This window comes from Azolla caroliniana, unplaced genomic scaffold, assembly GCF_043228905.1.
Source record: "Azolla caroliniana isolate FFs.n. ecotype wild unplaced genomic scaffold, voAzoCaro1.0.p SCAF_6, whole genome shotgun sequence".
Lineage (NCBI taxonomy): Eukaryota > Viridiplantae > Streptophyta > Polypodiopsida > Salviniales > Salviniaceae > Azolla > Azolla caroliniana.
The window spans coordinates 22168158-22195773 of record NW_028230441.1 but is presented as its reverse complement, the minus strand read 5'-3'; the positions used below and the strand labels follow the sequence as shown (position 1 = coordinate 22195773).

Sequence of the window (27616 nt, the reverse complement as noted above, 5' to 3'; positions counted from 1 at the left end):
AAGAGGGAATGTGCACATTGGACAGTTTTCAAATTGCACCTAATCTTCCTTTTTTCTGACCTACTTTGCCTATGCGATGATCATCTGGTGCTCTTGATGGATCTGCAATCTTTTATATTTCAATTTATGATTTTGTCAACCAGCCGTCTCAACGGATGGATATTATCTTTCGGCTTATCTGAAGTAAAAGTTGAGAAACCGAGCTCTCATTCTGCAGTTAGAAGAGGGAATGTGCACATTGGACAGTTTTCAAATTGCACCTAATCTTCCTTTTTTCTGACCTACTTTGCCTATGCAATGATCATCTGGTGCTCTTGATGGTATCCCAAATTTGGGATTTCCTGATACTCTTGAAAATATCTCGTCAGTAATCATGTTTCTTGAAGATCCTTGAAAAAAGGGGGTTGCAATTCCTTGGCCTTTCTGTTTCTTGCTTTGAATGACAAACCTTTAATGCTCTTGATAGAAGTCAAGTTCTTTTTTATTTGAGATGCAAGCAGTGTCTTCATCTGTTCACTTGCTTGAGATAATCTACACAGAAAAAGATTTTGAGTAGAAAAAAATATACAAAGTATCATATGTCCACACAATCAACTAATCAACCAATGAAGGGATGTAAAATAGGATGATCATAATTCCTGATGGCTCAGCTAATTTAAAGATTCATACATAATATAGAATGGTTTTTGCACAGAAGAAAAGCTTAAACTTTTGGTCTGATTGGGTTTTGGCACAAAAATTTGAAAACCGTCTTGCAGCCCAACTTTTAAAGTGCTTTATTAATAAAATCAACACTTTTAAACATTTTAGCAAAACAATCTTTCCAGCTGTAGGGAAACATTTTCTGCCACTCTGCAACAAACGATCAAGGCTATAACAGCATTCATAATCCATTGATGAAATATGATTCATAATGTCTAAATGAAGTGCAAGTTTGGGCCAGAAATGGAAATTTGGATCCTTTCCCTCCATTGATGGCATTGTAAAACCTACAGCTCAGTTCTGATGCCTGATTGGTCGAGTTTGCTGTAAAATAGATAATAAATTGACTTGATGCCAAATATTATTCCTTGATGATCATGGCACCATCAAGGACATTCAATTGTATAGTCTAAAGGAAAGTGGAATACCAGTGGATCAGTAATTACCACAGTAAATAGGTCAGGTTATATCCATAGGATGCCAGAAATAGGTCGGACTTTTGGCTTGGACTAAAATTTCACTTGGCCCTTTTATTTATCTTAAACCAATAAATCTTTGGTAGTCTTCGCAGTCCATCAAAAAAGAGTTTTCGGTTCCCACGCACTTCCAACAAGAGACATGCATATCCCACTTTCCAATCAAATTTAGATCATAAAGAAAGAAATAATTACTTCTATCATGTGAATTATTTGCACAAAAAGATGCTTGTATCTTGCTCACAAGAGCGTGACAGATTTAAATCATATGCTGTACAAGATTAAGAAAGCATGACAAATAAGATGTTCAATACTAACTCACCCTTCATTTAATATATGTTTCTGTAGTTGGACATGATGAGGATTAGAAGTGATTGAAAAATCTTGCTTGGGACTAGATGGTGCCGAAGGGATCCACATGGGATTATAAACCTACATCAAAATCAAGTACTGTTAGAGAAACACTACTTTTTAATACTCATACACAAACTATCCATGATGACAACAATATATAGCATAGAACAAGAACTCACACATGAACTGTCCATCTCACTCTCCTCTATCAGGTAAGCTTTAATTTTTTGCACGGATTTTTTTCCATGAGTAGTTAAGGAACATAACAGGAATATCATCACTCCCATAAAAGAAAATGTCACGATCCCTGAAAAAATTATCACTACTTTTGTACGAAGTATAGTCTTTTTCCAGTAGCCTGCAGATTTTTCATAGGAGATTATAGAATATTATCACAAAATTTTCTATTTCATCTTGGCCATAAATGAAGATGTTGTGATTATAATAAATGAGCATATTTGGAGCTAACACATTCAAATAACACAATGAATTCATGACATTTACGATATATTCCATAATGAGAACTCACTTTGTGATAATCTTGGAGACCTGAACACCAATGTAAGGTCTTTTTCAACTGATAGAGGATATGGATTTTTACTAGAGCAATTCTTGTCCATGCCATAATTCCCTAAGTCATTAATTGTAATTGTGAATGACACATCATCAAACATTCCCTACAAAATGTTCACCGCACGAAATCACATGATTGCTTAAATTATTGACTGAATACAGAATCTTTTAAATTATTTATAGAATACAGAAGCCCTTGAATTATTTACTGTTGAGATAGTCAAGCTGAACCAGGTCAACTATATGTAAACGTTTAGTTTGTCATGTAACTTAGTAGTTAGAGCGAAGTCTTAAATAGGAGTTACTCTAGATACCCCCACTACTTCTAAGTTGACTTCACACCCTTACATGGGATTTTGTACTTAGGGAATACTCCCTCTCACTATGTATGCACTCTTGCACACAAGATGTATATATACCGCACTGTGGGCTCTTTTGTAACTTGATGCTAATTAATACAAAGTGTTGTTGCTCAGGTCATTTTTTAAGTTGACTTCTAAGTTGCTCCCCCATTAACTGTTCATTAAGTGTAAACCTAAATCCTCTCCTACACATACATACACATTAACTTCTGCTACTTGATCACACACGTGGTTAACTATTTACAAAATTAGATATTAACTAACCCACAGTTAATTATCTACTTCTTTACATTTACAAAATACAGAAGCTATATAAGCATTATTACATGATTCTGAATACTTTCTAATTCTTCTCTTCAATATATCCAAGCTAGAAACTCACATTATATTGTAGTGTTGTCAATGCTTCATTACATTCTTTCAAGGTTGCTCGAAACTTTATACTTCTTGCTTCGACACTGAAAAATCCATTCTCTATCATTGCAGTAGGTAGAGGACTCCAATGATAACTTTCTTCTTGCATAACTTCCGTATTTTGTGTGCTGTTCTCAGGTAATGTTATCGTCAAGCTACCAATACCAACTTTAACTAAGACTTCAACTCCAGTTACGTCATCTGCTCACAAGAGAGTACAGTTGAGTAGAGACATAACATGCCAAAATCTGGTATAATAACCATGTTTAGCATATGTTTCAAGTGTCAGGGGCCACTTTATCCTCTTAAGAGGTTAATATATCCTTTGTTAAACTTAAACACATTGCTAAACATGGTTATTAATAGCATGATGTTTACATGTCATGGGCCATTTTGCCCTCTTAAGAGATATTAACATATTTTTGGTTAAGTTTAATCTTTTACGGTTAGACTTAAATATACTTAAATATACGATTTATCCAACTCAAAGTGATAAATGTCTTCACTGTACATAGTAAGTTTCCCGTATAATGTTATTAAAATTTGATCATTTTACCAAGATTTTGAAGGCTGAGTCAGACTGAAATACATTTAATAACAAAACTTGCATTGAATCACGTATTTTCATGTTGTTAAGATGTAATTCTAATTTACATCAATACAACAAATGTCCATTCTTCACCTTCGATATCATTGTCCATGATTATAATCAAGGATTTATTATACGTCTCCTTGCCATCATAGTCGATTCCTGCTAAAAACTGCCCTGTCTGTTCATCAACGAGAATGTAAGGATATGATAAGACATATGGAGGACTATTGACTCGGTTGACCTTCACTATGGCAGATGCTTCATCACCGATACCAGCTTCATCTTTTATTGACAAGATTATCTTATCAAGGCCATGGAAATCAGGTGCACTGGAACATTGACACTTTTAAAGCATGTAAAACTTTCAAGAAAGATCATAAACTGATGGAGAACAATGAAGAAAATCATAATGTCGAATTCATTTCAAAAACAAATATTGACTATGGTAAAAGGAAAATGAAACTCATTTCAGTTTGGATATACAAATGACAGAGTCAATCAAACTCTAGATGGTTTTCTATGTGACTTTATATTGCACAACCAAATTGTCTATATCCAGACATCTCCCACGATATGCTGAATGGTGCATGTTCACTGTTATGACATAGGACAAGCTTCAATAATGAATAAGGAATAGTGGGATAGTTGATCCTGAATGATCTTTTGATGTGTTCACTAAGTTAAGACGTAAAACCAGACCCAACAGCGAGTAAGAGCTATGAGGATAGTATTCACTGAATATGCAATGTAAATTTAAATCTTGTCTTATTTGTGGATTTATGAATAATACAAAATGCATTTTAAATGGTTGCCTGTATTACCAGCTCAATGGCCTTAAAGCCCATTGGTAATAATGGTCTTAAAGCACAAGCAAATAATAGTCTCTTCAGAGTTGGTTTATATATGCAACTGTGTAACATTTGTGATGTCATTGCCTTTTTCAAGAACCAGGTGAGTACGACAAAGCATAAAAGTCAGCAGCAACAATCAAGTCTTCATCCATACTCATGGGACACCAGTGACCATTAACATCATAACTTGGCCTCATAGGTCGTGATGTTGTTTAGAGATGCTTAACTTACCCATTTTCTTTCTTTTTGCCAAAATTTTTAAAAATACTACCAACACAATATCAACTAACAGTTCTATGATTAAATAAATCATGTCCTCATTATTTGCATATAAACTTTTCTACTTAACGATGGGAAAAGACTGTTACCCGATATAGATCAGTGTGCGAAGTGCTGAGTTAATAGTATCATCTACGCCCTCCAGGTCTACATCCCTCGAATCCAAAATTGGATGATGAATTTGTATATACGATAAGGAATCTGATGGTTTCCATGAGAGGTCTAGATTCTCCATTGTTCTAATAAGACCATACTTTGCAAAAACTTGTCCATAAGAAACTGAAGTTGATGTTTTTGAATAGTAGATCATGAACTTTTTATCTCCCCTGGTTCATAACAAAGATATATGAGATATTTCCAGGCTGAAATAACTGCTAATGTTTATCCACTAAATCCTCAATCAAAAGCAAACATCATGCAAGAACCGAAAGGTTACGTGAAGAACGGTGGAAGTTCATCAAATAGGAATGTAGGCTTAAAATTTTTAATAGAATGATGCATGTGATCTGCAAATAGCATATAGGACTTTATTGATCATTTGAAGAGACATATTACTTCTTGTTTTCCCTGGTCATCACGGCTTCACATAATTCTTTCCCATTAGTTTCTCCACAGAACACCTTGCAGACGTCTCCCTAAGAGAAGGACATGGTCTTCAATACTATACTTCCATAGAACTTATCTTCACAAAGTGTCTGTTATATACACTGTGATGCCATTGCCATAGGCATTGGTGAAGAAAGCCATACTGGTATTGGCTCAAATGATCTCAAAAAGAAAACGCAACCAGCTAAGAAATAGAGCTAGAGTGAGCTTCTTCTGCGCACAACACTAATTTGCCACAAATCTCTGGTAGGTATTTTTGTAAGCACCTCGTGTTCAGACAAGTTGCACGAGATTTTGATTTCAGTGTGCCTTATTTTTATGCTCAGCTGCATGGATAGTCAAGAGCAATCATTAGGGTAGTTACTAGGACTGGCTGTGATAGGGAGGGTGATAAGTACAATGAGCTTCAGATTATATATCTCAATGAAACCAAGGAAAGTCTGGAGTTATGGTTGGTGCCAATCTGGTTGGCTACAGTTGAAGCCTTAGGTAATTAATGTTCAACTTCAGACCTAGAATGCTTCCTACCTATATGATGTATTGCTGATTGGTCAAGCTTCATCCTGTTAGCTATAATCAAACTCAATAATTTTTTATCAAAACATTCCCTACTTAAGAAAACCAGAACTTCGCTTTGTCCATGAAGTTAATAAGGATGACTAATCTTAGATTGAGAAAATTATACCTTCCAATATTTAAACTTTGTTCTTGGCAAACTTCCAAAGTTTTTGGACGTGAGATGATTTCTGGTGGGTGCTTCACTACAAATATTGTGACAATGCCAATGGTTGTGTGCACATAATTAGGAAATGAAGGATCAATATAAGCATCATACGCCTTGTATAAGAAGCTGTCATTCCCTAGAAATCCTTTTCGAGGAACATATGCAAGGGATTGCCCTTTCACAAATGCAACACCATTAGTTGGTTGCTGATAAGAAAACAAAAACAAACTTGCAAAATTAGATGTCATAAACATTCTCCATAAATAGATATTTCGTACAACATATCTTCTGTAAGAGATACATTCCTTTCTTTACTAGAAAACTTAGATGCCATAAGCATTCTCCATAGACAAAAAAACAAAATCAAATAAACTTGCAAAATTAGATGCCATAAACATTCTTCATAAATAGATTGTTCATAAATTAGATGCCAATTGCAATATTCTGTTTGGCTCTTGTTGGGTTCTCAGGTCTTCTCCCTCGTATGCAGAGGAGGTGGTGAGAATAACTTTTGTCCTGGATTTGTACGTGTGGCAAGAGGAGTGTGGAGGGCAGAGAAACTATCTTCCAAACAGATAGCCTGATCACACGCTAATGCAAATGATTTATATTGTTCTGTTACAAGACGTTGAGGAGCATATGGTCAGATAAACCCCTATAAACCGATCCATTAAGTTTAAGTCATATCAGTGGTGAAGGTTTTGTCATGTATGGTGTGATCACTTAAGGACTTTGTTGCCATTTGTTTTAGCAAGAGCAATAAGTCAACAGGGTTCCATTTGGTCCCCCCAATAGGCCGTTTTTTAAGATATTTTTCTTTTTTAACACTAAAGTCATTCAAAACTTCCTTGGAAAGAGTTCTGAACCATCTCCTGGCTTTCTCACCAAGCATCAACCTGAAATCTGCTACTAGAGCAGTTTCCAAAATGGATTCACTGCAGTTCCTGAACCATCATGGAGGCAAATGAGTGCATTGCTTGGCATAGTCAGGATATATCTCAGTTTGGGAATCACAGCCTGGTCTGTGCTGCGTGTATGCATTCCTTGGGTGACTATGGTTGCCTGATCTTGGCTAGCTCTGGGTTGGCCAAATGTTTCGTTCCTAAGGTTTTACCCATTTCTTCTCCTAACGGAGGTGTGTAACTCTCTAATGGTCCTACGCTCATATGGCAATTCTGGCTATAGGTAGACAATGGCGCCTCTCCAAATACTTTGCACCCAGCCTGAGTTCAAAGTTGTGGATTTTTATAGGTGAGAACTTTCCGTTGGATAGTTGATCTACTCCCCTTTCTTTCTCCCCCTATATAACCCTAATTGCAAAGAACCCATCCTCATGTTTCATGTCCAGACTCCTTATACCGGTGCAACCATGAGCAGTGTTGGATCAATGAGTTGTCTATGTTCAAGAAGGTCGAATCTTCTAAATCAGAATATGTCTAAATGCTAGGATTTGTCCAAGTTGAGGATTTGTCTAAATCAGAACATGTCTTAATGAGGCATCTTTCAAATCTACGACTCACCTAAGTCTAAGTTAGGATTTGCCTAAACTTTGGGAGTCATCTAACTTCATGACTCTCTAAGTTAACTGGAAGATCTGTGATTCTTCCACAGGAGCATGGATAGCTTACATATACACACTTAGCTGAATGCTTCACGAATAGCCAGAAACAGTTTTCTTAATTTGCTCATATAGGTATTCTGGTTTGTTTTCCAAATCATCAGATAACATTTTCAGATGCAATCTGTCGTTCAATTTCATAGGCCATGCTAGCCTCTTTTAAGAGATGCTTGCTTTTTTTCTTAACTACATTGAAAGTCATTGGTTCAAATCAAATAGAAGGTTACATAATAACATTTTGCATGACTTCCCTAATAATCATCAAGTTACATTTTCCCCAGCATGACCTAGATCCACTTGGTTGGAAACTATCTGCATTATTAATCAGTAACTTATTTGTATATGTATAATACTATGATAGAATTCAAAGGATAATGGAAGATAATGCTTCGCCAAAAAAATAGAACTAGGTTTTTGCTAGCTTCCCCTACTTTTCATATCATGGACATGGTTTGGACAGTTATTGAGTGGCTGACCCATCGACGTCATTCACTATTAAAATCATCCCGATTAGAAAGATATTATATGGTTCAACTATAATGCACAGAACTAAAAACAGCAATCTACATGAGCTACAACAGAGTAGAAGAAAGATCTACATTCACAATATTCATGTACCTTCTGCACTCCTTGGAGAACACCTGGTTTGTGTCGAAAGTAATCATTATCCAACACATTAATGATTGCAGTTGTATTCTCCCATGTCCACGATATGTCAGGCTTAGGAAGAGGAAACCAGCCAGCTGCAAAACTCCTATATCAAATTGTTTAGATGATGCAGATGGGAGAAACTAAAACTTATATATTAATTGACATCATCTTACATGAATGTGTGTAGCAATAGAATGGAAATCCAGGTATCGTTATGTTCCCTCTATAATATACAGATATATTCATAGGTGCAATCTCAAAAGCTCGATAATTAATTGTGTAATTCCCCGTTTCCATCTCTTGAAAGGAGCTAAATTCTGGCGACCTTTTATGACCTGTGAACTGTATACTGAGCAGGCTAGCTTGACCTGGAACAGGATTTCCATATTTATCTTTCAACAGAATTACAATAGGAAGGGGAACTAAAATAAGTGGATGGTATTTTAGGCCATCTGTAGCAGCAACAACAGTATCTGCAATGCTGACGTTTCCTGAAAAAGAACCATAATGTAAGCAAAAGTTAAAGGATCTGATATATGCCTAATATGAAGAAATATAGGGAAATATATACTTAATAGTTATATGCACAGGATTACCACAACAAAGAAGAGTAATGTAAATGAAGAATTTGGTTTCTTTAATAATAGACCTACAAGCTTCTCCCACATAAGCAATTATAGGATAATCATGATTGAGCATCACTTGACAATACTATATGGCTTGATCCTAGACTCAGAATTGAGTATATGGGGAGAGTGAAATTGCTTCCATTCACAACATTGGATCACAAATTGACCCTTCGATCCCTTACCAAGGAAGGCAGAGCCCATAACAAGAGGATTTATTGCTGCTTTTCCAAAAATCCTTCGACACTGTGATGCATGCTCGGTTTTTGCAACATCTAGAAGCCCTTGGTGTCACTATAGATATGCAATGGAGAATCTATGCACTGAATGAATCCATATCAGGAAAAGTGCGCTCTCCCAATGGTTTGTTGGAGATGGTAGCTAGCACAATCGAAGTTAAACAAGGATGCCGACTATCACTAACTCTCTTCAGTCATGAGATATCACATTACATAGAGAGATTCAGGGGTTCAGGAGCATGCCTAGCGGGTACAGCCATACAAATATTACTATATGCATATGATATTGTGCTGATCTTTGACTCTCCGGAGGGACTAAAAAGACATCTAAACACATTAAAAGTACTTTCTACAGAAAACAACTTGTCAATAAACATGAATAAAACTAAAATGATAGTGTTTAACACCACTCAAGCATGGGTAATAAGATCAGAACCAAAATTCTTCTCGTGGAAAAGGTTGCATACACACACTCCTACACATACCTAGGAGTAACCTTCATAGGGCCTAGGTTCTCTCCTTGAGGGAGGCTGCTTGTGCCGGACTTTCTCTTGGTGCTCTTGAAAGACAATCTGCAGATTTTCAGTTCCAAGAGCCGCGAACTAAAATATGGCTATTTTGATACACTTGTGACAACAACTCTTCTCTATGGAGTAGAAACATGGGGACAGAGTCTTACCAAAACAAATAACTTGAAAGATTTAGAGCGACCTTTAGTCTCAATGATTGCCTGCATGATAAGGAGCAAAGCATTGGTGCCACATTATATAATCTGGAAAGAGATGGGAGCAGCCCTTATAATCATCGAGGCATTATTCAGATCAGCGAGCTGTATCCAATGGCTTTGGGAGCTCTTTAAACGAAGGTACTCAAGCTTGGCACTACGTCATAAAAAACAACTTGCTGAACATGGAGATATTCATTGTTGGTATGCTCAAACCAACCAATGGTTCGAGCCACATGGCAGAAGCATAAATGCAATAACACCATTCCAATATAGCTTGGATTGTCCTCATCTAAACATGATCAAAGTGGAAAAGGATAGAGTAATCCAAACTGATATTATTAACTTTGAAAACAAGATAACAAGTATTAACCCCAAAATATCCCTTTGGCAAGAAGATGGTCCATTATAAGACACTTTTACACACATCGGTGGATGGATTATTCATCAGGCTCTCTTATATGGACATACATCTAACCTGTGCACTGCGCAGTGTGATAGAGCAGCTGCAAACTTCTTCACATCCATTAGAGATTGAGATGGGCAGATATGCACGAATACCTCTCGAAGAAAGAATTTGCCAATTGTGTCATCAGGAATCTGAGGACACAATGTTTGTCACTGTAGTGTTTTTTATGAAATGAGAGATACTCTCTTTAACCAAGGCTTTGGCCACCTACACAAGGTAATGGAACATGAGGACCAACCATGCTTGGGGATTTTTTTGCTAGAACTCAAGAGACATAGGGAGAAGTTGTTGAAGGACAATATAATATAGCCACACAAGCTCATCAACAAAGAATAATCACAACTTTCTTATGGACCATCACTCCTCATGCTATAAGTCAATCAAGGGCTACACGAATGGGCTCCCAACCAGGACCAGGAAAAGAGGTTTTAATAGATTGGACAATTGCAATTTGCCGTGCACATAGGCCTCGCCCTCATGAACCATGATCTCTCACCATTGACAGATAAACACCTTATCTCTCGCCATCACAAGTGCTTCTCCATTGAATGGTTAATCAATATCAATGTGTTACTTTGATGGTTAGTGCATAAGTAAATCATGACATATTGGCACAGTATCCTTGACACATAGACAGAATCACTTACTATCATGTGTGTGCGTAACAGCTGTCCCAGATACGTCACAAGGTGGATACTGGATATTGTACAGAACACTATTTTGCTGACGATCATCTGACTGATAATAGTTAATCTCAAATCAATTAGAAAGTGGCTATGACGGTGAAGATGATTTGCATTGGAGGGTAATCGATGTCACTACGCATCAGTCAGAGGGTTAACTGACTGGGATAATTAAATCATGACATCTTGGTATGATATCCTTGTCTCATCAGTAATTCTACAGTAGACAGAATTACTGCCTATTAAGTATGCACATACCAGCTGTTTCATATATATCACAAGGTGGATGGTGGATATTGTCCGGGACTGTATTTATGATGATCATCTGAATCATCAGGAGGCAAAATGTTCAAGATACCAGTGGAATATCCTGCAACTATGACCATAAAGATTAAAAGTTCGACAAAGCCTTGACACAACATAAACTGTCTACGCTGCATTGATATTTTTGCAGCCAAGAAAGACATCCAAAGTACAAGTTAGAACCTGAGAGTAATAAAGTGCTTGATATCATCAGTTACATTTTATGGAACAAGACTGTTCGGAGGAACCACCTGGAATCTAGACTGTTCTGATTTGGATGAGATTTTCTTAAGCAAATCTAGTAATACTTCAAAGACCAAGGCATATTGACTGACCATAGTGTGTGAACAACAAAGGTGTCCCCACTCAACCTCTTTTAAGGTATATGGGAAAGAAGCATCTCTACCTCTGCATATTGACTGACCATAGTGTGAACAACAAAGGTGTTCCCACTCAATCTCTATTATGGTATATTGGATGGAAGCATCTATACTATTCACGGACATGCTTCTTTTGAGATGTCTACAGACAGATTGAGTTTATCCATGACTTTTTCTTGATAGCCTATGGTCATCTACATTGAAAATTTCAGATGAAAACTTCATTGAAAAACTTCCCCTCAACTACTTCCACGGACTAAAGCCACTATTGGGCATACATGGTTGCAAATTACAGAAGTAAACACTTGTTAAAAATTACAATCATAGACATGCTCATTAAAAGTCTACCTGCATATACAACCTTTTTTATTTGTCTTGAAGAATTTAATGGCACATTGCAGTACAACAAAAGCATATCATGTTCTCCAGATCTATTGAGTGTAATACTTATTTTATAAAGGCCAACTTTATCTAACACTCTGGTTCCAATGACTTTCATCTCGTTTTCACTTTCTGGGTCAACGATTGCTGAGACTGTTCGACTATATCCTTCCACATTTTCCCCATCAATATCTTTGAGTTGTATAAAAAATGTTGACAACTGACCAACAACAGAAGGGTTTAATCCTAATCCATATATAAGAGATTTGTTTTCTTGTACCATATACGCTGTAAAAAAAATCAGAATATTATATGCTATGTTTACACAGTAAATATACCTTTATGAGACCAAATTGATCAGGACTTACTAATTAAGTGCATGTAAGAGAAATGAAATGTCATAGTAACATCTTAGAAAAACCAAATTGCAGATGAAACCAAAGAAGTTATATCCAATGAGATCTGATATAATGTCTGATAACAAGAAAAATACAGATAAGACATTGTGATGATGTTATTCATTGTAAACACCAGGAATGTGGACATATGTATCATAAATTATCTAAAAAATTCGTGCATTGTCTCTCAAGAATCTAGTAGAATGACATCAGTATCTCCCACCTATTAGAGTGTGCTCAGTGGCAGATGATGGAACTCCAGATCCATTGATGCAATCACTGCCTATAATCATGTGTAAATATGTGTGCATCACAAGTGCGACAATTGAATGGCTATTCACTAGGTTCCCCTGAGAAAGAAAGATATATTAATGCCTACCAGATATTGAAATCAACCAATGAGGCAAACCATTATTACAACTATGGGTTATTTTGGTTATCCATGATACTGACATTAATTCATTGGATGGAATTACAAGCATGAAGCACATATCTACTATATATAGGATGAGTGGTAGTGATGGGTCATGGCGTTGGATGATGGTGTGGTAGAGCGAGGAAAGATGAAGTGCATGAATTCCTCTTAGAGGTGTCCTCAAGTGATAATGAAAAGCAATGATATGGCTCTGTTTTGACTTATGGCACTGTATCCTGATACAAGATATTTCCATTGTCAACACAGGATTCTTTTGACTCATGTACACTGTCTCCTGGTACTAGATATCTCTACTGTCACCACAGGATTCCTTTTCTTGCTCAATGGTGATTCCACGGCACATTGTCGTCGGGAGTGTATACCATGGAAGAAGTCAGTGATGTGTGATTGCCCCTGCATTCCATGTGCTAATGTACAGGTTGATTGCTTATGTTTCTTACACTCGGGCGGACCTTGGTCTAAGAGACATGGGTAATCCTTCTCCATCATGTAGTAGAGGTCAGCAAATAATGTGGCATACTTCTCACTTATGTGTTTGCAGGATAGGAATCTGCACATAGAGTGCATACTCTGCTGAGTCAGCTAACTTCTAATACCATGTTTCTTATGAAGTTATGCATTTCTTGCTTGTAAACCATATCAAGAATCATTCCATCTCATGCATTAAGTAAAATGTTCTTAAACATAATCAAAACAGTGAAGGAAGGAGAGTTTTACTTCCAAGCACTGAGAAATTATATGGACACCCACTAATTTTGTTCCCTGATACGTCCTCTATGTATAATGAAAATATTCCAGCAGCGGTGGTTGTGAATGTTATCAATTGAGTTCCTTTACCAGAACCCTCTGCAGCTTGAAACCAAATATCTGCATAAGGAGATGGTATTGTTTCGTCTCCTCGGTATATTATAACTTGAAGATTAGCCAGGGCACCCACAGCATTCCCCCATTTATCCTTTTGAAAAATGTAGAGTTTTACTCCTTTATTTGGTGCAAAGATATTGACTCGATATTTCCATTCGGCATATGTATGTTGAAATGATAGAGGACCTGTAGTAATACTGCATGTTATCAAGATTATCGCATAATCACGATGCTTAGACATTGGCCTCTTAAACACCTTGGCAATCATTGCTATATGAAATACTCTTCACCAATTAACATTAAAAAATAGAACTAAAACTGTGAGTGGAAACATAGCTCGAAATAAAAATTAGTTTGACACTCGTAAATGGGCTTCAGGGGTGTCAATGATAGATATATAAAAGCAATGATGGTTATTATTATGGCGTTGATGAAAATGGATAGGCCATGTGTAAGACCTACATCTGTATAAGGACAAAACTTTGAAGCTGAACAGTATGCATACGCTGTTCCAGTGGACAGAGCTGGAGCTTGCAGAGGGAGCCTAGAGAGAGCTTAGGGGACACAGTTGTGTAAGATCTAACATTTAAGGGCACACAAATATGTATAGTTGATTGAAACCAAAGAATCTGGATTTTTCATGCACCAAAGGTAAAACTTTACAGAAATCCATAGATGCGTGGAACATGTGTAAAGTTAAAGGCATGTGTTTGCTTTGAAAACACAATGCATCAAATAATAAACAGCCAAGATTTCTGCAACCATTCCTATTTTGCATCACGTGCCCAACATAAAGACATCAAATTTCTAGCAAATATAATAATGGAAATAAAGTACTAACTTTAAAGATGGATCAATTTACCATCCTCCACAAAGAAAGACAAGGGTGCATTGAAAAGGAATTCACTCTGATTTCCATGTCGTCCCACCTGCAACCATTGCTTCCCTGTCTTCCTTGTTGAAAATGAAAGAACGATATTTCCAGGTACATTTGTGAAACCAATATTAAATGTCAAATTCTCTGTGTCTTGTCCTTGGTCATTGACAAGTTTTGGTATAAATAAATCTGAAACAGTTTTATTTGATGGTGAAAGGACAGGATTCCCAAAAACGTCTCTAATCAAAATGTTGAGTTTCAAGACTTCATCTGGTTTGGAACGATTAACTCCACCATACCAGGAACCAAGAGAAGCATGGATAGAGATATTTCCTGAATCGCAAAAGAACTGCACATAAGGCGATCCTCTAAATCTTAAATAGGTGTATGCTTCTCAAAAATAAAATAGAATAATAAAATATTATCTTCATTGGTAAGTTTATAGTTTACCTGGATACACAGTAAATGAGAGAGGAGAATTCTGAATTTCTTCACCATTATTTTCAACTTGTAGAGAGAATACCCCTACCAAACAAGGCATAAAGGTGATTGAAATATTTCCATGATTCATGAGTATAGCTATATTTGATATATACATGTTTTCTCCCTTCCTCCCATTTACCCTCAGAGAGAACTGCAAAGTGCTGGCATTAATTTTAGTTCGAATGTTGTTGCCATAGGCATCATGCAAAGAAATATTGATTGCAGCATCATTTCCTGCTCTGAACTTGTTGATACCATTATGCCATGAAGCTCGACATTGTGCAATTGAAACAGTTGCTAGAATCATAAACATAAACAGAAATGTATTATCTTTTTATTTATGAACCAAATATCCTTTTTATTCATAGGCTTTGCAGTTAAATTGGAAAATATGTAGCAGGGAAGCAACTGACAGTGGAATTCATCAAACACCCAGACTTGAGAGACATTTTTTTATCAATAAAATTTACAATTCAGGTTCAAACTCACAAATTGTTTTGTAATGAAGAAGTTTTTTTGTTTTGAAAACAGGGCTTTGCATATATATTAAATTTACCAAAAACCATTGATATTGCCAAGCAACCTAGGTATGATGATTGTACACAAATTATATATATAGATACTATAACTAGAGTATCTAAGTCTTTGTCATTATTGATGGAAGCCGTACAAAATAAACCATTGCCTACATCAAATTATTTAATAGCTTGGGAGTATTGAGCTCTAATAACATAGGTCTGCTTCTCAAATAAATCTAATTGAGTTTAATCACAATATTGTGAATGTGCAGCTGAGAATGAGACAATGGCTTGCTTGGTATGTTGTAATACTTGATATTACCAATCAATAGGATATTAAGGCAAAAGGTTCCCTGTAATAGACGTGCTAAATGATGGGCAATGGAAAACTACCAAAAAAGGTTAATTTCCCCTCTTATATGATAAGCAATAGCTCAAACGAAATGAGCACAATTGTTGCCATCAATGTGAAACTTTCAAAAACACACTGTCCCTTATAACATATCTGGTTAATAATGATATACTGCAGAATAACATGGGCAAGAAGATGACCATTTAGTCTCACTTCACCAAAGGGTCATGACCAGTGAGTTGTGACTTTAACTAAGGGATTTTTACATCATTTCTAATTAAATTTCTTGGAATCAATCAACTTAGCTGATAAGGTTATCTGAATACATACTTATCTGATGGTAGAATATTATGGAATTTTATTTCGTTGAATTGAGCAGTCAATATTACCTGAGACTACAGAGAATTTGAGGGTTGAATTTGAAATCGCAATGTTATCCTTCCCTATCCATATCTTGAAATTTCCAACAATATAAGGTACAAAATGTACCAGCTCATAGCCCAAACCAGATGTGACTGAAAAATTGGTCGGAATCATCCGTTGTATAGATCCTATAGAGTATAGTATCATACTGAATCCTGTGGTATTCTGATTCTTCAAGGTAGAATTCAACATATTTTTATATTTGTCTCTCAGTATGATTTTAAAAGAAGCAGAAGATCCTGCCAGAAATAAGTTCCCATTTACCCATTCAGCAGTACAAGAGGAAATTGAAAGTGCCGCTGTAAACAAATGCCAAGAAAAATAGGAATAAATTAGTAGAAAGAAAGAGAGAGATATTAATGTCTTCTAAGAGGCCAAAATGGCCTATAAGACCAAACAAGAGATTACAATGTAAGTGTTGTCTTGTCTTTGAGAACAATAAACCAAAATAGAATAAACATTACTCAGTAAATATAAAAGTAAATAAGATAAAGAGAGAGTAAAGAATGTGGTTTTGGGAACATGTGCGATTCTCAAGTTAAATATATTATAACTTTTGTCTTCGAAAGATCTCGAGCATAGGTTGATCCAGAATGGAGAGGTCTCCGAAGCGAGGGAAGCACCTACAATGGCCTTTATCTATCGAAACGAGAAGGGAGCCACCTTACCTTTAATGGCATAATATTGCTCTCCTTTTCAAGAGAGGAATATTGGCCTTAAATCAAGGCTTATTTATGACTGATTGTGTGGAACCTTGTGCCTCTCTCACTTTCACACGTGTGTGTGTGAATCTCTCTCTCTCTCATAACTTTTATACACTTGTGCACCTCCTCCTTTTCATTCCTTTATGCACATTTGCTTCTCATCTCTCTACCCTTTTGCACATGTGCATTTCTTCTCACTTACTTTTTGTACACCTCATGCACCCTTCACTTTTCCTTATTTTGGTACCTGTGCCTATGGCACCTTTGCCCCACGTTCACACATGTTTGCACTCCCGCACTTGGCCCCTTTTTACAAGAATTTCACACCATTGCAGGGCATCTTCACGACAACGTGAGCATGAGACATATGTGTGGGGACTGCCCGGGAATGTCATATAGAAAGAAATATATATATATATATATATAAGTATTTTAAGATATAGAAAGAAAGAAAGAAAGATATATTAACGTCTTTTAAGAGGCCAAAATGGCCTATAAGACCAAACAGGAGATCACATCTTAAGTGTTGAGACGTCTTTGAGAACAAGAAATCAAAATAAATAAATGTTACTAAGTAAAAAAAAAAAGTAAATAAGATAAAACGAGACTAAAGAATTTGTTATCGGTAAATGTAAGATTCACAAGTCAGATATATTGTAATTGTAATGTCTACGAATATATGTACCTGGCACCACATAAAGTGTAAATGGTGAGCCTGTTATTTGTGTGTCATCCACATTGCCAACTTGCAAAAACAGCCTCCCCGCTGTAAATGGAACAAACTGAATAATTTCATGTCCTGAATCACTTTCTGAGCTCACCGAAAGATTGGCAATTTCAGAACTATTTGAAATTACAGAAAACTGAAAAAAATCAGACCGGCCATTCTCTGTACTGAAAGTATTGTTGTAGACATCTTTGATTAAAATAAAGAGTGAAGCCACCTGCCCTGCCTTAAAAGTGTTATTTCCCTCATCCCAGTCAAGTAAACAATTTACTACATAAATATCTCCTGTTCACAAACCAATTACACACTAGATCAACTCAAATTTATTCAAAGTAGATTTACTTTCTTCACATATTAGGAATATAAGCAATTATCAGCCACATATATTAAGCACAATAGTTGATATACCTGCAGTAATGTTAAACTTAAAAGGAGATTTCAAAAGTGTAACTCCTTCTGGATCCACGACATGTAGAAGATAATTCCCTGGTGTGGTTGTCTTATACTCAAACAGTTGGTATCCCGCTTTTACATCAGCAAAAAGGGAAGCTTGATATATAATAGTTTCTGTATCTGTTTCTTTCTTGACTTTGCCAATTAATTTCTGATTTTGAATAGAAGCTCCATAAATCCAGTTGTTATATGCATCCCTTAAATGTACATACAGTTTTGCTTTTGATGTTGCTTTGAATACATTAATTCCATTGATCCAACTGCCAACACTGTGATTTAGAGAGACAGAACCTACCATCATAAACATATGCATGCTATCAAACTGGAATATATTTATGCCCCCTTTCTTCATAGGTTTGCTAGAACTGAAACCCCAACTTCACTCATCAGAAATGCCAGATATTTTGAGCTATAGAATTACTGTATCAACAATGGCGCTAAATTTTTACTTTTCAATTTTTTCAGCATCATAAACAGATTATATATTTGCCATGAAATCAGATTATACCTTCAGTACTGGATTTAGGGATATTCACTAGACCATGAATATTCTCTATCTTTTCTGCATATGAAAGGCAAATCTATCGTCGATGACTCAGTACTTGGCTAAAATTTTAATGGTCTTGATAGAAGTTGACAGACACCGTAGAATTGACAGAATGTGTAGTATATGTGCGTACACCATGTCTATTCTTTATTTGCTTCTACTTGCCTATCAATCCTGGCAACTGCAGTTACACTTTTATCTTTTCATTATGTTTTTACCCAGGTCATCATTATCCGTCTCTTTACAACAGCTCTTGGTATGAAGATGCCCCCCTATATTGCCCTCCTTTTCCAGTTGTCTGAAGATGGACATATCATCTGTCCTATTATATGGATCTACATATATCTCATGCACTCTGTAGCATGACAAAGTAGCTCAAGACCTTTTCACATCAGTTAAGGATTGAAACAAGCAAACATCCAATTACATAAGAAAGATCGGGTAGTTCAGGAGCATGCTTAGCAGCCAGACCAACACTACCATATGTCGATGACATTGTGTTGATCTCCAACTCTATGGAGGTAACATTTTGAAGTCATTTTGTAAAGATAAAAATTTGTTGGTTCACACCAATAAAACCAAAGTGATGATTTTTTTAACACCACTGAAGCATACATAATGAAATTTAAAACAGAGTTCTACACACAATCCTACTCATATCTATCAAGTAATATTCATAGGGCCTCAATTCTCCCCATGTAAATCTTTTTGTGGATCATTTGGTCACATTGAGAGTAATCATGGAAGAGAGTCGACTACAAAGAAAAACATTTTATTGTTGTTTTGTAGATTTCAAGAAAGCTTCTGATACCGTACCATGAAGTGAGCTTTGGAATAGAATGGTAGAGATTGACATGCCATTAAAGTACCAAGTTGTTGTTGCACGCCTATATGAACAAGTTAAATACCAACTAAAAATGGATAGTGGATTCTCAAAGCACTTTTTAAGTAACAAGGGGGTTAAGCAAGGATGTCCACTATCACCTACACTCTTTAGCTTACGTATTGATAAATTAGAAGAAGTGGTGAATAAGGTTGCAAGAGAAGAAGGATTGAATGCCCCCAAATTGATGCAACATGTTATCTTATTGCTTCTATATGCAGATGATGTGGCACTCTTCTCATATGATGTTGATAGTATACAACATTTACTTGGGGTAATAGAAGAATTTTGCCATAGTAGTGGACTAGCAGTGAATGTGGAGAAAACAAAAATGATGGTAGTACAAACCATCCAACCTCATCATTACCCTATGCTCACATATAGAGGTGAACATATACAATTTGTTCGAAGCTTTAAATATCTTGGTATTGATGTACCCGCCACAAATAAATGGAGTGCATGCTTTGATTCTAGGCTCCAAGCAGGTTGGAAATCGTATTACCTTTTGGAGAACCAATGCAACCAAAGTTATACTTGTGGATGGGAAGTAAAACTAATGTTGATCAATGCCATGGTAGCTCAAGTATTGCTTTATGGAGTAGATGTATGGGGTGGCACCATCTCTCTTAATGCATGGAATGAGATTGAGAAAATTCAAAAGATGTTTTTAAGGAGGCAATTAGGAGTTAAATGCACTACCTCTTACTAGGTTATGCTCTTGGAAATAGGTGTTCCCATAGAAATGTCAACCAAGTTATGCTCTTGGTGGAATCATTAAGGATGAAGTGGGAAGATGCAAAGAGGACAAAGCTAGAATACTACATTGCAAATGTCAACCCTGAATGTTGGTCTCAATATAAAGCAAGAATGCCTATTGACTGTATCCAACCTTATCTCATTACCAATATGAGTAGTAATGCTCGTAGAGCCCTTACACTACTTCGCACTCGATCTCACAAGTTAGGTATTGAAGTTGCATCATGGTATCAAAATGTAACGAATTTGAAGACATGTAAAGTATGCAATGAAGGCATGGTAGACGATGAATGTCGCTTGCTCTTCACATGCTCGACATATAGTGCAATTAGTTCACGATATGCTAACATACTAAGAGGGAGTGATAACTTAAGTCCCATACTTAAAGACACCACCTAGAAGGTTGAGCTCATATGTGTATGCTTTATTCACGCATAGAGACTTTGTGCTTCAATGTATGAATACAACTTCTTAGGAAGGAGACACATACCAAGAACACATTTATACTCATGTCCCATAAGTCAAAACTGGCCTCTTTATGGACGATAAAAATTCTAATTCTAATTCTGTACTCGACTTCTTGTGAATATGCATCCCTTCATGACCTTGAGAGGCAGTACACATGTATCCAGTTCCAAGAACCACAAAATCGAACTGTGATTGTTCGATACACTTATAGCACCAACTCCTCTACAGAGTAAAAATTTGGGGACTAAGCCTCAGCACGGGTAATGAAAGATTCAAACCTGAATTCTAAGATGGTCCTACACATCTCTAGGAGCAATATTCATAGGGACTCGGTTCTCCCCACAGAAATCTGGCTGCGCTCAACTTTCTTGTCAATATGCAGCCCTTGATGACCTTGAGAGACAATGTGCACATATCCAGTTCAAAGAACCACGAACTAAATTGTGGTTGTTTGATAAACTTGTAGAACCAACTCTATAAAGTAGAAATTTGGGGACTGGTCCTTCATAGGGCACATGGACATGGAGATGTTTAGTTTCAATGATTGCCCACAAGCAAGGAGCAAAGCATCAGTGCCCCATGATATAATCTGGGTGGAGATGCCATTGTATGATATCATAAGATTTTCTATTATGGGGGATATAATAGTATTAGGGGACTTCAATGTAAGTACTAAGAATGAACAACTTTGTTTGCCATAAGCAAGACCATGTTTGGAGAATTTGTGGCATGGGAAGTTGGCCTACAGCAATGAGCTCAAGATAGAAACAAAGTAACAAAATGCTGCAATATATGCAGCAATGAGCCCAAGGGAGGTGCAAGCACGGTTGATTACTTGATGAGATCTGTATCCCTTCAACCAAAGATAATGATTTCACTATCTCTAGAGGAAGTCACACAATTAGAGCAATTTCATTATGCTGCTACAAATGTTTTTCCTAACACCACAATCGGCAAGGCATCCATGCATGATAGAGCCACAAACTAGTTGGGAAGATGAAAAATGTCATAATAAAAAGAGGTGTTATAAATGAAAAGTAAGTTGGGGAATTCATACACATAAATAAGCAAGAATAATCCCCAATGCCTTCACAAGAAGAAGAAGAGATTAATGCAGATCTACTGGTTGTTCCTTCGAAAGAAAGAAAGATATATTAACGTCTTTTAAGAGGCCAAAATGGCCTATAAATCCAAATAAGAGATTACATCTTAAGTGTTGTCTCGTCTTTGGGAACAAATCAAAATAAAATAAATATTACACAATAAATATAAAAGTAAATAAGATGAAAAGAAAAGAAACGAGGGAATCTGGTTTTTGGCACATGTGAGATTCTCAAGTTAGGTATATTGTAGCTTTTGTCTTCGAAAGATCTATAACATAGTTCGATCCAGAATGGAAATGTCTCCAAAGCGAGGGAAGCAACTACGATGGCAAGAGATAATGGTTTTTATCTGTCGATGACAAGGGTGTCGAGGTCGTGGTCCATGGGGCCGGGGCCTATGTGCACGGCAAATTTGCCCGATCAATAGTAACCCCTTTGGTATGTCCTAGACTTGAGCCCATTTGTGTATCCCATGATTGACTTGTAGCATTAGTAGGAGTGATGGGGCTAAAGAAAGTTGTGATTGTTCTTTGTGGATGAGCTTGTGTGGTTGTATTCTTCAACAACTTTTCCCGATGTCTCTTGAGCTCTAGCAAGAAAAGTCCTAGGCATCGTTGGTCCTCATATTCCATTACATTGCGTAGTGGACCAAAGCCTTGTTTAAAGAGGCAATGGTATCTCCCTCTGATTTCATAAAAAACTAGAGTAACAAACATAGAGATCTTCAGGTTCCACTCTTGCATGACATAATTGGCAAATTCTTTCTTCTAGAAGTATTTGTGTATATCTGCCTACCTCAATCTCTAACTGATGTAATGAAGTTCGCAGCTGCCCTATCACACTATGCAGCGCATAGGATAGATGTTTGAGAAGAAAGTAAACAATCATGGAAAATGTTTGATGGCATGCAATCTAGCATACAACTAACCACCTGAGGATTGGGATGAATATGCAAACATACTCTTATGCAGTGCAACAGAGTATGACAAACACTTTCTAGCCCATGCTAATGCACATGGATTCATGATATACAATGGTTGTCATAATGGCCAAGATCTAATGCTTTTAAGATTAATGGAACCCTGAGGGACATGCAAGAACAACCAATTACATTAAGGGATCTCCATCCCTTCTACCCGAGATAACAGATTTCACTATCTCTAGTAGACCTTTTGGCTTGACAGTAGATCACATATATCTATGCTTTAAGGTGAAGGATGTGATGGATGGATGACAAAAGGACAAATAGGCTAAGAACAAGATTGGGCATGCTAAACACCAATTTATTTGCAAGATACTTTATTTGTATAGTTGTGGAGTATAATGGCATGCTTCCAACGCCTTCACACGAAGAAAAAGAGATCATATTTGGCAATTCGAGATCAGATGTCTGTTAGTTTGCCTGTCATTAAACAGACTCCATGCTCTTTTACTTTTTTCTTCAAGGATCCATATATACTTTTTCTTCTCCATTACTCTGATAGGCAGCTCAAATTGTTTTTCACATCGGTTAGAATTTGAGATAGGAAGATGTGAACACAAATCTATGGAAGAATGGATCTGCCAATTCTGCCATACTCGGGTGTAATCAGAATAACAAATACACAAGCTCCGACCTATTATGTGTTATCGAAAGGGATGCAAATAGATCGGGCAATAGCAATGTGCCATGCACATAGACAAGACCATCTCAACCACAGGCCCACCATAATTGTCATCAACAATATAGGCCTTTATCACTCAGCATCAAAGGTGCTTCTATCATTTCAAAGATCTCTTCATCTTGGAGAGGCTCATATAGGACATTTCTTCAATGTCAGAAGGTTCGGTCTAAGGTAATGTTATGCAATCTTGTTGAGAATCAAGCTCAACGGGTGAACATGTGCTTATGAAGAAAAGCACGATGTATGAAAAAATGCAGTGAGCACACTTTACTATAACCCGTGTGAACTATCTAGTTACACGAAGAACTTGATTGTGATATCTAGTTAGTTGTCAAGTGTAAATGTGGTCAAAGAATATCATATATTCTTATGATAGAATCGTACTCAAGCGGATATCTTGATTAGATTCCACCAACCACATTTAATGTGGCAGTTTCTGGAGGACTTTTATATAAAATCCCCTTGGCCCATTGGGTTTAGTTGATGATCTTTAGTCGATTAATATAGTCGATGTAATCTCTTATTTGGTCTTATAGGCCATTTTGGCCTCTTAAAAGATGTTAATATTTCTTTCTTTCTTTCTTTCTTCAGCGAAGAAGCTATCATCCCCCGACTGTGTATTTTATTATTTCTGGTTATTTTCTCTGATTCCTTCTCTTGCAAACACACCCACTCTCACACACACACTACGCTTCCACATATGTACTCCAACTCTACGAGAGTTAGATTCTTTACAAATCTTTTTTCTAGTCTTATACGCAATTTTGGTCTCTTAAAAGTTGTTAATATAGTTTTATTTCACAATCTATCAATCCCACAACATCAGTTCTAAAACGTGGGGATTCTTCTCATCACTTTGATATATTACATCTGATAATCATCTTGATGAGATGAGCACTTTTCTAGATTACCACTTTTTCCTCTAGTGTTTAACTACGTTTTCATTGTTGGCTACCCTTGTTGGGTCTTTTCTCTTAAAAAACAAGTCTTTGTTGCTCATTTTTTGCCTGTAGCCTATTCTGAGGAAATGCTGAATAATACAAAGACATACAATCGCCAAAGAAGTGAAGGAAGGTGGTAGAGATGAATTCTATATAAGAAACCATGGTAGTGGATTGTAATGTCATGCAATATGGCCCTCAATAAAATAAAAATGAAACCCGATATAGGCACTTATCAATATTTGGAGAAACTACGTTCGCAAATTCCCATGTGTTTGAACTATTATCATAATTGATTATTTACTTGACATTTCAGCATTTCTGATATAGGCATAACATAATGCTAATTTTAATGGTTTCAGGGATGTGTAAGTGAGAAACCAGTTATCCTAGGACTTAGGACAAAACCATAAGGACCTATGACACATGGGAACACGTAGTGGTCTGTTGGTCTGGAAACCTAAGGTATTGGGATATATAAATGGAACTCGCTACCCCTTCATTACGGCAGCTTGAGACGTTGTTGAGACTCTATTGGTGAGAAATGCTCTCTTCATTTGGATCTGTTCATCTCAACATCGACAGTATAACATAAGGTAATAGTTGGTGGTATGGGACACGAATTGTATTTTATGTTCATCTCTTGTCCTTCACTTGGGATTAGTCAGTGTGGTTAAGCACCTTGATCCATTTTTTCCTTAATCAAAATATTCATTTTGATTCGTAATACTTTCCATACTATAGACTCCCCATTATGTTGATCTCTTTTTGTATATAGCTCCCAATTGCACTTAAGCTTTTCTAAGACCATGGCAGTTTATGGTTTCCATACCAAGTTGCTTTCTCCCAAATTTCCAGCTTGAACCAATCTACACCAGCATCTCCCAACTTTCGTCCTTTAAGCCTTGTATCTTCAGCTGAACTTTCAAGTTACAGTTCTTTAACATGAGCTTCAAGGTTCTTCCAAACTAACTTGAAGCCTACATTGATATTGTCGTGATCTGTTGTCATTTATGTGTTCTCAGGAAAACTACATTTTTGGCCATTTGTTTCCTGCTAGTGTTTCAAGAAACAAGTACTTTGACAAATCTACTATATCCAACTTTTTACAGCTCCTTTGAAACTACAAAATAGAGACAGCTGATGGAAACCCCATCAGTTAATCCTATAAATTCACATAAGCCCTACATGACTGAAAAATGCTCCAGATTAAACCCAAGATTTATGTCAATATCAAGGTTCATCAGAAAGCATACCACCTGTATATCTACTTATCACAATACACATTTACTGGAGTTCAAGAAAACCATTGTCCAGCATTAATTTCCTACAGAAAATGTGAGCAAAATTCTTTCATACTCTCCAAATTCTCATAGAAGAATATAGATCCATAGTACACTTTTAATGAAGTACAGCCTTATGACGGATGTTTACAGCTTTGTTGAAACATTCATATATTAAGATTAATGGAAGTAAGGCAATCTTGGATTCCTTTTGAAACCACACTCATTATACCTGGAAGCAAAACCATTGTCGCAGGTGTTTCTCCTAGTCGGTCCGGAACTGCTGGATTTTCAACTGACAATATATCCATTCTGTATAGTGTACTATTGCTTGCCATAGAGTTTGTAACACGACAAGAAATTGGGTACATCCCTGTACTAGCACTTCCTACTTGGCATGTTACATTTGGTAAAACTGATCCAGTTAACTTATTAACGACATTGAAACTCAAGGAAGGAGCTCCAGAGTAATGTGCACATTGTCCACAGCTTAGGCTACATTCTAATGCTCCAATGCAGGGTGATGTTTCACATCCATATTTGAAGGCTTCAATAGAAAAATTGAATTGAATTCCTTCATAAATTTTATTTACAGATGTTTTTGAGAGGCTGCTCCTTGTACATCTGGGGCTTATGTTTGCAGTTTGAGCTGTATATCATTAGCACATGGCCATAAAACCACTGATTATCAAAGTGTGGAGCATTATTTCCCCAAATCAACTTTTATGCAATAAAATGTTCTTGAAAGTTTACTGTACACAAACTGTTCTCATATACTACATTGTCAAGTCTCACATAAGGGAAGGGAGATATTCTAAAATTTCTCCATAGACTATGTCATGACTCATGGCACATCACTCTATTCTCTAGACATTGGCCTTACTTGCTTATCCAACTTCTTAGGTGTGAACGAGGAAGGTTAATAATATATAATAGTCATAGATAAGCTGGTGTACATGTAGACCTTCGATGTGAGTCAACTAAAAGGATTACTCCATCAACGTAACTCCTGAAACCAGTTTTATCATCATCATTGACTACACATATCATCTTCATTATTGATTACAAATAGTGTCCCATTTATTTTTCCACATTATTCATTCTTCATCGGAAACCCTGAGGCAGTGTTCAGTTTCCTTTCCATGCGTGAAATTCTAGGAATTTCGAAAAAAGCATCACAAACTTATAGGAATTTTCTACAGAACTTATATGGTTCCACCTGACAAATTTGCTCCGTTTGTGAAAATTGTAAAGAGAAGATATAAATATATGGATGGATGGATGGATATATGTTACGTATATATGCTATGCATGCATGAGTGTATGCATGTCTTGATGGATGAATGCATGTTATGCACGTATTTGTGTACGCATGTATGTATGTTTAAGCGTACGTATGCGTGTACATGTGTAAATGGGTATCTTCCTTTCTTTAATGGTGATGTCTCACAAAAAACTGTTTAATTTTCACCGTTTGAGTGATCTGTTATTCTCAGCTAATTCTTGGAAAGAAAAAGCGATTTAACGAGAACTATGGATGAGATTTTCTCGAGAAAAACAACGACTAATGGTAATAATTTCCATGAAATTATTAGACAGAGAGGCATTCACGAGAGAGGAAGAGAGATTCTGACCGAGATGCCAATATAGCGGCATGGCGAGAAGGAAAACGAGGAGAGCGTGAGGAGGAAGGGGTGCACGCGAACAGGCCATCGCGATCGAAGAGAAG

The 27616-nt window shown here is 36.6% G+C and overlaps 1 protein-coding gene across 7 annotated transcripts; it reads right to left on the bottom strand.

Moving 5' to 3' along the window:
- Nucleotides 1–251: 251 nt before the first annotated feature.
- LOC147863356 (protein GAMETE EXPRESSED 2-like) lies at nt 252–27616 on the bottom strand. 7 transcript variants are annotated; one of them, XM_087321257.1, is made up of 20 exons: nt 27522–27616; nt 26120–26536; nt 18198–18533; nt 17748–18074; nt 16325–16657; nt 15205–15362; nt 15033–15107; nt 14568–14931; nt 13559–13891; nt 11975–12295; nt 8376–8693; nt 8170–8294; nt 5895–6139; nt 4693–4929; nt 3564–3802; nt 2850–3082; nt 2062–2209; nt 1712–1890; nt 1501–1610; nt 252–531 (listed from the first exon to the last, which is right to left on the bottom strand). In XM_087321257.1, exons 1-20 carry the CDS (start codon nt 27598–27600, stop codon nt 372–374), a joined length of 4737 nt encoding a protein of 1578 aa, XP_087177383.1. In that variant the 5' UTR covers nt 27601–27616; the 3' UTR covers nt 252–371. The 7 variants fall into 7 exon arrangements, with proteins under 7 accessions (XP_087177383.1, XP_087177382.1, XP_087177384.1 ...); XM_087321256.1 differs by having other exon boundaries at nt 14568–14915; nt 15033–15362; XM_087321258.1 differs by lacking the exon at nt 4693–4929 and having other exon boundaries at nt 14568–14915; nt 15033–15362.

Bases quoted from the DNA above. Each gene is read 5' to 3' on its own strand.
- LOC147863356 (XM_087321256.1), bottom strand. From the start codon at position 27,600: ATGGCCTGTTCGCGTGCACCCCTTCCTCCTCACGCTCTCCTCGTTTTC. The intron at 18,534-26,119 runs GTATAATGAGTG...TTATGATGGTAG, and splicing joins GACAATGGTTTTGCTTCCAG to GTTCTGTCTCTCTAAATCAC. The intron at 3,083-3,563 runs GTGAAGAATGGA...TCTTGTGAGCAG, and splicing joins CATGGACAATGATATCGAAG to ATGACGTAACTGGAGTTGAA.